The sequence below is a fragment of the Adelges cooleyi genome, unplaced genomic scaffold, assembly GCF_023614345.1.
Source record: "Adelges cooleyi isolate 19-005CV unplaced genomic scaffold, UGA_ACOO_1.1 ACOO_flye_CR_arks_rails_tigmint_CR_PRNA_9, whole genome shotgun sequence".
Classification (NCBI taxonomy): Eukaryota; Metazoa; Arthropoda; class Insecta; order Hemiptera; family Adelgidae; genus Adelges; species Adelges cooleyi.
The window spans coordinates 3,109,760-3,121,957 of record NW_026096579.1 but is presented as its reverse complement, the minus strand read 5'-3'; the positions used below and the strand labels follow the sequence as shown (position 1 = coordinate 3,121,957).

The window sequence follows — 12,198 nt, the reverse complement described above, 5'->3', positions numbered from 1 at the left end:
AAATCACTGCCGTTGACATTGACGGTTTGAAATTATATTCGGAACTGCGGCAGAGGTATACCTACCACCAATATTATTATTTGGAGGACGGTCATTACCATTTTTACGGTTTTCAAATATTGTATAAGTTGGGAAATTGTTTTTTTTTTCTGCCACAGCCGTCAAATCAAGTCGCTCGTTTTGCATAAACCGTACTGTCGATATTATTGCAATCTATGGGATTCCTTTCGGTGCTTTTCTTGGCGGGCTACGGATCTCTAATTACCTCGCTTAGTGATCGTTTGAAATGGTAATATCGGTAATGCCTCAGAAATTGCAATATCGACCAACAGAGCCAAACCGGACGTGAAAGCCTGGGGCGACCGGGAAAACGGCAGTGCGAAAAAAAGAATATTTTTTTTATAAATTATAATTAAATCATCCCGGGTATCTAATCGAACCGGAGCGTCGGCTATTATTTTTTTTATTTTATTTTTTTACTTTCGCTACAAAAATTACAAAAAAAAACATTTACATCCTTTACACGGGAAACCGATTTCCTTTTCCCCGACTGTTGTTTTATATTACCAATCTGAATAATTCATTTCTCTTTTTCTTGTAATCGCAAAAACGGCAACGGTATAAACTTCCGATACGTTTTTTTTTTTTTATTGTATTTAATTTTTTTCTTTTATGTCAATCTTTTTTAATCATTCCAATTACTCCGGGTCGCCCTGATGTACCAACGCGTAGGACATAACATTATAATTATTATTATTATTATTGCTGGAGCACACGGTCGCCGTTTACAAGTGGTCACATCCGTATTTTCGCTCGCACAACGGTGGTTTGTCTACGTGCTATAATATTAATAAAACGAACAACATATTTTTTTTTCTTCAAAATATAGGTGTTTTTATATATATATATATACATACATATGCACGTTATTTGTAACTACTTCGGTCATAATGGCACGACGTTTAGACGAGATTGTTCGATGCGGTGCAACGATATTATTATAAACGTGCCGTCATTGCGTTAGTATGCTTCGAGCGAGATAATGTTTCTCTGTCTTTAGCAGCGTCTTCGTCGCCTTGACCGCCCCGGTGGAGATTATGTAGTGTTTATGATATATATTTGCATAATATTATACTATTTGCTGTGTACACCTTTTTTCCTAACGTAATTTTTTTTTTTTGTATGATTACAGGGCGACGATGGAACCAGACGGGATCAGATTGCATCTCGCGGGGACCAACAGAAGATCGTTTGATCACGAGCGCCAGGATTGAGACGCTTTTGAGTTTTGTGTAAGTAATTGTTAATATCGTTGGGGCGTTGGTATGTTTAAACGGGCTTAATACACCATCCGACAGTGCACGCTTGGTCTAAAATCTAGGGCATTAATTTAAAAAAAAAAATAATAATAATAAACTTTAAGCAATTAAAATTTGTTTACGCGTTGTTGTATAGTTACACTTGAGTCTTGAGGTAAAGAAAAAAATGAAATTCCTATACGGATAAACCTCAACTTAGCCTACCATGTCGATTCATTAGTTCCACTCCCTATTGGGCGCCAATAGTCATAGAGTTTTTTTTTTTACAAAATATACATCGGTCCCTGTAAATTTAAAAAATATATATATATATTAGATTCGATAGATCTTTGAAGTTTAATAAATGAATTGGAAATCCAGTTTCATGGTATTAATTTGTATAATGGACTGCTCTGTGAAATAGGACGTTTCCTTTTTCCTTATTATAAAAAGAAATATTTTTTTATTCCCAAAAAACATGCCTGTGTGTACCATTTATGCATTCTCTCTATTAGCTGTATAATGTATCACTTTTAAAAATGAAAATACGTTAAATTAATGTGCGGATTGCACAACCGGCCGTGCTTGGTTGTACGGTTTGTTGGACTTACCAAGTAAGACTGAGCCTTAGAAGTTGATTGGTGCCTTAATTTTTAACTGATGTACTTTATACTTTATTTACTTGTCGTTTTCGATTCAACGATTCATTTGCCAGAAACTATTGGCTTGGTTTTTTAATTTTAAATAAAGATCGAGCTGACTCACTTCATCAAAACACTTACAAAATGTGTAGAAAAATAAATAGTGACATATACTGCGTGAACAAATTAATTTTACATGTGATTTGAATTTATTGCCAAGTGTGTTATGTACCATTATATTATTATTGTCGGTTCGGTGAGTTAGGTAGATATTTTGCGATAAATCTTAATCGGTCATTCGATCCCTTATATGATTAATAAAACAGAATAGGTACCGAATGATGTAAGTTGTCACGTGTATAAACTCCAATTAGTATTTGTTTTTAAATTGAATAATATTTTAGCTACTATTCTGTAATCGCCTACGTTATCGATTCGAAATACCTTCCCAGCTTTTGATCCAAGTTTAATGGATCAGTTTTGAGCTTGTACACATCCTAATCCGGACGAACCCGGTATTTGATTATTGTCTGTATATCAATTCATCGGCATTGAACATGACAAAACATGGCGTAATAGTCATATTGTGATTTTCTTTGTTGTATAAGACAACTATTAAGTAGATAACAACAGTTTGTGTAATTTGTTATTGATAATAATTGTCCATTATATGTATGCGCGTTACAAACGGCCAACTCTGGTCGTTTCAACGTTTAACGGTATTATTGTATATATTGTGTATATTACAATAGTTAATAATACAATTTTGTAAATGTATCGAAAACCCATTGGGCTGTCGTCGCATTTGGTGAGTCAATTAAATAATAATTACTATTTTACAACCATGACGTCCCGGTATTGACTGGTTTGGACCTCGGGTCAACTCTGTAATTTATGACCAACGATAGGCTTAACTCGTGAACATCGGCCAGCGACGGATAACGTTACAAGCTGTAGACCGCACTTGTCATTATACTAATGCGTTTTAGAAAATTAATAATGCAAAACGATCGCCGTTAAACAATTAAACATTATATCTCAATGTATTATTAATATTATGATAATAGTATCAGTATGTATTATTATCGAAGACTGAAGAGCCTCCTCTAATGTAGATGTTGTACTGATTCATTTAAAATCCACATTAACAACATTTGAACGTTGTTGGACAAAATGTGAACGAAAGACACGCATTTGTTTCCAAGTTTGAAGTTATACGTATGTATGTTGTATACTGGATTTATTTTCTTTTGTTGTAGTTTCCGAACAGAGCATTTCGATGCAGTACAAATAATTAGGTACGTGCGCAAGTATTTGTACCCAAAATTATACTTCTTCTACTTGTTTTTTTTTTTTTTGTTTACAACGTTCGACCTTGTTATCTTCTTATCTGATATATTTACTTGTTTTTTTTTTTAAATCTATTTTTATTTTGAATTCTAAAACCGATTTCAAATAGGTCTTCTTTGGGACTCGGGCATTACTTATTTATAAATATTTTAACTTATCTGAGAAAGTCGGCTTCGTATAATAGCATCAGAAACGCTTGTGTGTTAATAAAAACTAACTAGTATCCATCTCCTTCTTCGCGCAACGGTTTAAATAAGCTATGGATAATCCTATCTCCTGCAAGACATAAATTCAATATTGTACACTAGAATATTCAATGTGTATTCACACAACTATACTCGTTGAAACAAACGTATTCCAGTCACCACACTTCAAGATAGGTTCGACTAAAGCGTATTCAAATTACGGGTCGAAAAAGTTTTGCCGCCGACCGCATAAAATGATTTCGTAATTCGCTTGTTTTGGTTATTTGCATGCGTAAGTACACCTACACGTTCACCGGTGACCCACGTTCATGAATCAAAACCTTTATTTTCTGTAACATAACTCTTATATTTTGATAACGGAATTAAAACGAATGCGATCGTTGGCTGGCCAAAAACAAAAAAAACAAAAACATAGAACGCTCTTAATACTTTATTGATGTATTATTATAAAGTTTTTAATGGAGTACAAAACGCTTAAAACAAGTTTCGTTAGATTTGAAGTATGTGTTATCTTACTAAGAAATATGGTTTAGATCTCTACATTTAAGCTCCCATTGAACGATGCATTTTTTATTCATCGAGTATTTTTTTATTTTACTCAATACAATTTTATCAAACACCGTTTTTCCTGAATTTTAGACTTGTACTTAACTAGGTGAATTACCAACCGCCGATTCTTTTATCCATTGCTCGGTGCACAGTTACTGTGTTACACTGTATGTCACGTAGATTTCATCTAACGTGCCAAGCTTTCGTTTCACGACATAACGTCGCTGCAAACCTTAAACCCGTTTGTACATGATATTAAATTGACTTTTTTCGCGTTTTCCCCGGTCGGCGAGCACTATCCGGCTACTGCACATATCACGGCTACAACACATGTCTTGGTCGATATATCCACACACAATTCACACTCTAGAAAACTATAATTGATTTGGCCGTACCCGTCGGGGACCGTTTTGTTTGTTCAAATCGAAGCGCAGTGACCGTTTTCCCGTTGGCGGCGTACTGGGTTATACCTGTATACCGTGGGACATTTAAAAAACGATATTTGCATTGGATTACATGTATAATGCATACATACTATACAGAGGCAAACGCAAATACCGAGATGATGATCCCTAGGGATTTGTATTTGGTGTTTTTTGTAGTTTACTTATTCTTGTGTACTACTTGCTTCTGCGTGTGTGTTCGAACATACAATCAAACGAAAAACTATTTTCTAATTCCTCATCGCTGTGTGGTGTTGGATACACAATTCCCGTGCATGTTGCAACCAGCGCGTTATGCGATTGAAAAGTGCCCTACATGTTGTACGAACTTTTTATGATAAAAATATTAATTATTCATCGACTCATCTCTTCGCCGCGCGACCACCCTTCCTGTCAAAAATAACTCTAAAATTATAATATCATGTACCTAGTATATCGATTTCGTGTGTGTGTGTAAGCTGTTAAAAATAACTTCAAACTTTTTATCTTCGCATTACGTCATGACGTCCTGTATTAACGTCTATTAGTCAATACCTAATGATTTTTTAATTGTACACGTTACACGTATATATATATTTTTTGTAGACAAACTAGCGTCTTGGGAGAATACACGCTTACTTAAAAATAATTATATTGTTGTTGTAAAAAAAACAACGGAGGAGAGATTATAGAGGTGAATTGAACGTTTTACACGTTCGTCGCTTTCTTATGTAATAATGGTTAAAAATAAAACATTTTTAGCTTCGATGCAGAGCTGGGAAGGTATTGTTTTTATATTGTGTTTTTTTTTTTTGTCTGGACGATATCTTTTAAACCACTGAACCTATTTTTATGTAGCAACTCTATAGATTAGAAATCGTATCTGAAAGGCACTTTAACGAACCGACACTTTTTCTTATTCTTTTTTCAGGTGTTATGCTTAAATGATGAACGGGTTGTATTGGCTTTTTGGGGCGGCGGTGGCACTGCTGCTGTGGACGCCGGTAGCACGTTCCGGGTCCGATTCGGATTGGGCCTCTTGCGACTCGCAGCTGTGCCGGTGCAAATGGGTCAGCGGATATAAGTCGGTAGACTGCACCAGGGCCGGTCACACTAGCGTGCCCAAGAACCTGAGCAACGAGGTACAAGTGCTGGACCTGTCGCACAACAACATTCTGGAACTGAACAAGGACGCTCTCAACTCGGTGGGCCTGATCAACCTTCACAAGCTGATCGCCCGAAACTGTTCCATCGAATCCGTGGACAAAGACGCTTTCCGCGGGCTACTGCTCCTCATCGAGCTCGACCTGTCCGAAAACCACATACACGTGCTCCAACCGGCCACGTTCCGCGACTTGTTCCGTCTGCGCAAGATCTCCATGAGCGGCAACTTAGTGCAGAAGCTGCCCAACGGCCTTTTCAGTAACATGTCTTTTCTACAGACCGTCGACTTCAGCAATTGCATGATAGCTCAAATCGAACCCAAGGTGTTCAACAACGTGACCAAGCTCAGCAACCTAAAGCTGAACAACAACCGTTTGACCAACATGAAGTCCGAAGTGCTACTGGCGGTGCCCAGTCTGGTGAGCTTGGAGATCTTGAACAACCCGTGGCGGTGCGATTGCAAACTCCGGCCTTTCAGGGATTTGGTGCGTAAATAAATTGTTTTGTATTCGAGTAGTCGACGGACCGTATTTTTTACCCAAGCGTTTATTTATCAATTTTTTAATACTTACCCACATCAACTCAAATTGTTATACTTACTTTGCTACTGGGCCTATAGCGCGTCTACTCAATACGGCCGTATCAATATAATATTGTTGTTTCAGATGATGGCCATGAACCTGTACATCCAGACGGCCACCTGCGCTGAGCCCGCTAGGTTGCAGGAAAAACTGTGGGGCGCTATCCAACCAGACGACTTCGCGTGCCTGCCCACCATCCAGTATCCGGTGCAGAGCTCCACGTTCGAGCTCGACACCGAAGAACTGACCATTGGCTGCAAGATTATCGGCGAACCCACTCCCAGCGTACAGTGGGTGTTCAACAACAGACCCATATCGAATTACTCGCACGCCGATTACAAGTTCTCCGTGTACGAGAGCGTGGACAACACAATGGCCAAGTGGATCAATCTGACCGTGTCCCGTTCCCGGCTGATCGGCAGATCCGAATTCAAGTGTATCGCTCAGAACCCTGCCGGCATGGAAGAGCGAAAAATCACCGTCGTCGTTCAGGTTTGCGATAATAATATATTTTTTAAAAATCTTAGATAAAGCTACGTACGTCGCATTCGAATGCTTTCAGCTTTAGCCGGTAAAATAGCGGTGCTGAGTGGAATAAATTCCCTTACGAGTTATCCTTCACTCGTCGTTTGTTTAATTCTATTAATAACGGTCTGATGTATTTCGTTCGCAGGGTGGCGGCAAAGGCATCCTGGGCACAGCGGTCAGCGTCAAAGAGTCGTTGCCCATAGTCGTGGGCCTGGTGGCCGGCATCTTCATCATCATCCTGCTATTGATCGTCTGCTGTCTGTGCTGCTTCAGACGACGCCCCATCGGCGCCCAGTCCAAGAAATCGCACACCAACGGATTCTCTAACGGGGACGTGTCCAACAGGCACGTCACCTCGCTGGTGTCCGAACCGTCCGAACAACAGAAGAGTCTTTTGGCCGTCGTCAATCCGGTACAAAAACCACCCAGACGGTACGAATCGTCGCCCACCGGCACCGAAATGACTGAACTCAAGAGGAATCTGCTGGACGAGACGTCCATAAGCGGTTAGTACTCGAACAACGATAATCTACGCTTGTAAACAGACTGAATATTCTTAACAATAACAATAATAATATTAATATATCGTCTAATTCATTTTTGCGGTCGACGACAACGAAAAGATTTTTACTCGCGCTTCTTTTTACTGACCTAACTGCGGTTTGTACCTACTAAACGTATGTTATGACGAGGCGCGGAAATAATAAACCATTGAAACATTTGTTTTCGTTATCTCTCGACGGTCTTTGATGGAACATAATATACATTATGTCGTGCTCGTTGTACGGCTGTCGTACCAGCGAAGAACCGTCACCGCCACTGCCAACGCAGCCATCGCCACAACGGCCAAGACAAAGACTCGACACTGCAGTCGATCTCTGGGACTCGCCGTTTGTGGATCTTCTCCTGTCACGGCGGCCATCCGTTTCGCAACGTGTTTTTAGTTTCTAAAACAAAAATCTCGGCTTTTCGGCGTTAGGTAAAAACGCACGACGCGTTCATTTATAAATACAATCAGTTATTATATTTTTTATTACATAATAACGTATATTGCACGTCGTTTTCTTGTAGTATTGATATTATAATACTAGTGATAGGAATTTGAAAATCCGAATTTTTTCCCCCCAAAAAAAAACAATGTTTTAGCCATTTAAAAATCTCACTAAGACTAAATATAAATTCAACAAAGCTAATTTTTTTTTAAACACTTTAAAAATTGCTTTCAAAAACAATGTATATTTTCGGTTTTATGTATTAAATTGTTTAATATTCATCAAAACCTTACATGAATTATGAATGTATATTTATACGATTTTTGAGTGGCTAAAACTGGTTTTTTTTATAAATATTCGGATTTTTGAGCATTACCATCACTATTTATTCTAGAACGCGTCCGTTTCAATTGTAAATATAGTTTTTAACAGCCAAGCCGGTCCGTCGGGAACGTATTCTAGAAAAAAACTATTGACAGTACGTTTCTTCTTGGTTCAATTACAACTTAAGCGTCACCTGGCGACGTTTTCTCAATGTGTATTGTCATCTTTCACAGCAATCATATTTATAAACTATTTCTTACTTGCAGGTCATAGTGTTTTTAGTTGTACCAATCGTTCGGTAAACATTATTAAGCCGACTCTCATCCGAAACGGCCAGCAAAGAATCGTCGGGATTGCAAATTATTATTATGCCGAATTACTTGCTAACCGTGGTTTTGGTATACATATATTTTCATAAAAACTTAACTCATACTCTATGCGAGACTGTATTACCCTTTCCCCGTGTAATTCTGTATGGTCTATGATTTTCTTTAATAATTGACCGCAATCGAATCTATGCGTTTATAATATACCTATATTTTGTACTAGATTTTTCCGTGTGTCGACTTGCATTAGTCGTTATTATACTTTTTAAGTAAGTTTGTAAAACACTACCAAAAACTACGGTGTCTCTCGGGATATGAACGTGGCAACCGTTGTAATTAAATTCGACCGTTAATTATTTATAAACGACAATTCTGAGAGCGAACCGTTCGCGGAATCTTTGGAAAACTTGCGCAAAATTATGGAAAACCTCTTTACGAATTTGGCGTTTACACTTTTTGCATTTCAAACTGTTCGTTCAACATTAGCGAGAAACCTGAAAAGTAGGTCGTCCCCCGATAGCATTATTATTATTATCATTCCTTGTCCGACTATACGGTTATAACAATAACGACGTCGTGAAAGGACAAATCGGTGAACGATAATATTGGACGACTTTTCCTCGCTTGCCGTCCGCTATGTGTTGGGTCGGTTTTATCATAATCCAATGCTTCGACAACAACGAGTAACTAAGCGATGACCCCTGCGCTGAGCTTTCCATTTTGAGCGGTTTAAAACAAAATCGTTTCGGACCGCTGTCGTGTGTGCACGACGAAATGGGGCGGACGCGTACCCGCCATCGTCGAATCGAACATCATACAATAGCGCTATAAATATATTGACCGAGAATTACATTTATTCCCAATTTTCTATTTATCTCGACCATCGTTCTTGACCGTAATACCCATCGTCCGCGCGTCTTCGGTCCACCGGTGTATAGTACGGTGTATTTAGTTACGCTAACGGTTTTTCTGATATTCGTTAGCAATATCAATAATCCTAAACGATCACTGTAATCGAAACGGTATCGGTCGCGTGGCATACTTACTTTTGTATTTTTAGCGTTAGCTAGAAGCTATATTGTCCGATACTCTTCGAAATCTCGGCCTTGTGATTTTTATATAGTTAATTATTATTGCTCGCATGCCCCGTAGGCAATTGATTTATACGCTTCTGTAAAACATCTTTTGTTTTGTGTCCACTAAGACTTTGCTTGGTTGGTAATGTGAAAGTTTACTAGCATAACAAAAGCATACGCTGTTATAATGTTACACGGGCGAATGATCTAGCAGCTTTGTCCTTCTCCCCTCCCCTGTTTATATATATATTTATATATTTATATAATACGACTTGTGTATTTTTAAAATTTGTTTTCATTATTATATAGTCTAGATTGACACTGTTTTTTTTTTTAATTATGATGTGTTATTTTGTTTTATAGGCGACGGAGAAGACCAGTGTTTCGGTGAATCGGGCGACGAATTGGGCAGCATCGACGGCCGATCGTACAGGAAAGGCTCTCACCCGCCGGATTTGTTGGCTTTTCCCCGCGGCGGCCACAGTTCGCCAGCCGGCAGCATTGTGTCCACCATTCCGGCGTTCCAGTCGCCCATTCACAGTCCCATTTATTCGGGCACGCTACCGTACAACCGGTCGCAATCGCCGTTTAGCCCGCGTCCGTCAATGCCGCCCGCCGGTTACGTGACCATACCGAGGAGACCGCGCGCGCCCAGTTGGGCAAGTCCCACGACGCCGACGCTGCTGGACGATCCGTTGGGCGTCGGCCGGCTGTGCGAACCCGTCTACGACAACCTCGGTCCTCGGACCACGGCAGACGGCAGTTCCGTGCTGTCGCTGACCAAAGCGGTGGCGGCGTCGGGTGGTGACTCGGCTGGACGGCTGCTCAGGCCCACGCCGCAGTACAGCCAAACGCTACCGCACAAGACCAAGCTGCACCGCAACCCCGCGCCTCGGTTCCAGGACACGGACTTGGATAGGGTGCCGTCGCCGGCGCCGAGATCTCCGGAAAAAATCGCGCCCAAACCGTCGTCGGGCAAGGTCGTCAACGGCAGCAACGGATTGCCGCCCAACTATTCGCCGCTGGTGGACGCAGACGTGCGCAACAGGAGCAGCTGGGCGCCCAGCCGAGTGGGCACGCCCGAGACCGGCGTACTCAAGCCGGCCAGCCAGACGAGCCTCAAGCGCAAAGTGCCTCCCATACCGCCTCCAAAACCCAAAAAGAACGGCGGCCCCTTATTCGAGGATGAAGGTGAAGACGGTACTGAGGTTTGAAAAACCGTCGACGACATCTAAAATTGATCATCACTCGTACTTCCTCAGTATAACTTATTCGTACCTTATGATTTTTAGAAATCATTGTTGATTTTTCATTGGTGTGGTTAGACACCTTTGAAAATATCGAAAACGCCAAAAATAATAATATATGCTATGTATACGTTAAAAAAAAAAAAAGAGTTTTTCACCATCAAATTACTCGACGAATGTGAATACCAGTTAGGCGGTTGTCGACATAACCCTAATACTCGGTTACGGTCGCTTCGTACGAGTAAATGTACCCATGAGAGAATTTATGTTGTTTAACTCGCTGAAAAGGCAACCAGTTTTTTTTTCAGTCTGACGTCTTAATTTTAAAAAAATGTTATTTTCTACATTAAGTTGTTAATGAGTTTGCTTTGTCGATATGTTTTGTTTCCTTTATTCTAATGGCCTTCCATGATTTTTAATAATATGCATAATTGTGTAAACCCAGTTGAATTTCCACCGACTGCTTATGACACTTGGATTTATTTTAATGTATTAAATTTGTCTGAGAGACATTTTCTATACTTAACGATTTTATTAAACTGATTTTGTTTTTGAAATTGTAATTTAGTTGTTGTTCATTTCAATAGTTTACTTTGTACCAACTATACATTATAGTTGCTTCATATGTTTTTTTTATATAATAATGAAATAAGTTAGCTACTTTGATTAGTTGTTATGTCTGATATTATTTAATTTTTTTTGTTGTGCAAATGCTTAATGCTTCAGTTTACAATATTATTATAACTTGTAGGTACGTAGCATTTTGTTTTTGATGGAAGACGTATACTATTGTAAATATATTGCAGTATAAAAGCCATTGTACATTTATATACCTTGTCTAGTAAAATATAAAGATTTTAACAATTTTAAATTTCACATTTGTATGAATGTATATACTTTTTTAATTTAATGAGAAAAATTAAATGATTTCTAAAATGTTATTGAGCAAGTAATAAATCGTCAATACCAACAAGCATGATATTTTAAAGATAAAATATGTTTACCTATAAATTGTTAAATTATATTTGTCTCGCCATTATGTTATTCTTTGAAATATGCGCTTTTGTGTATAAGATTATCGCTTAAATTTAAAAAGTTCCTGTATTTATATAAATTTATTATTATTATGTGATTTGTTTTGTTTTTAATTATTTTCTTTGTATATTCAACGAGGGTATAATTTTTTTTTATTGATTTTAAACATTTAATTTAATTTTTAAATAGAGTATGTTTTTATTATTTTTTTTACTGTCAAATTATTTATAATTGACTACTATTATAATATAATTTTATTTATACTATTGTGCTCCTTAATGACTGAAATATATAACGAAAAAAATATATTGTAAAAACGCTATTGTAAAAATCAAATAGTTACTTAAAATATTCACATATAGATATATATATATATATATACTATGTATGTCATTATTATAATTATAAAATGTATATTGATTTTAAGAAGATTATAATTTATGTTAATGTAATATTATA

The 12,198-nt window shown here is 38.2% G+C and overlaps 1 protein-coding gene across 7 annotated transcripts in view; it reads left to right on the top strand.

The window, feature by feature from the left end:
* The window catches only part of LOC126846297 (uncharacterized), an 82,625-nt gene extending 71,751 nt beyond the window's left edge, over window positions 1–10,874 (top strand). For all 7 annotated transcript variants that reach the window (XM_050585599.1, XM_050585601.1, XM_050585596.1 and 4 more), the window contains 5 exons: window positions 1,193–1,292; window positions 5,398–6,115; window positions 6,296–6,703; window positions 6,885–7,245; window positions 9,821–10,874. In XM_050585599.1, the coding sequence (XP_050441556.1) occupies window positions 5,411–6,115; window positions 6,296–6,703; window positions 6,885–7,245; window positions 9,821–10,671 (2,325 nt within the window). In that variant the 5' untranslated portion in view covers window positions 1,193–1,292; window positions 5,398–5,410 and the 3' untranslated portion in view covers window positions 10,672–10,874. The remainder of the gene's footprint in view (window positions 1–1,192; window positions 1,293–5,397; window positions 6,116–6,295; window positions 6,704–6,884; window positions 7,246–9,820) is intronic.
* The last annotated feature ends 1,324 nt before the right edge of the window (window positions 10,875–12,198 follow it).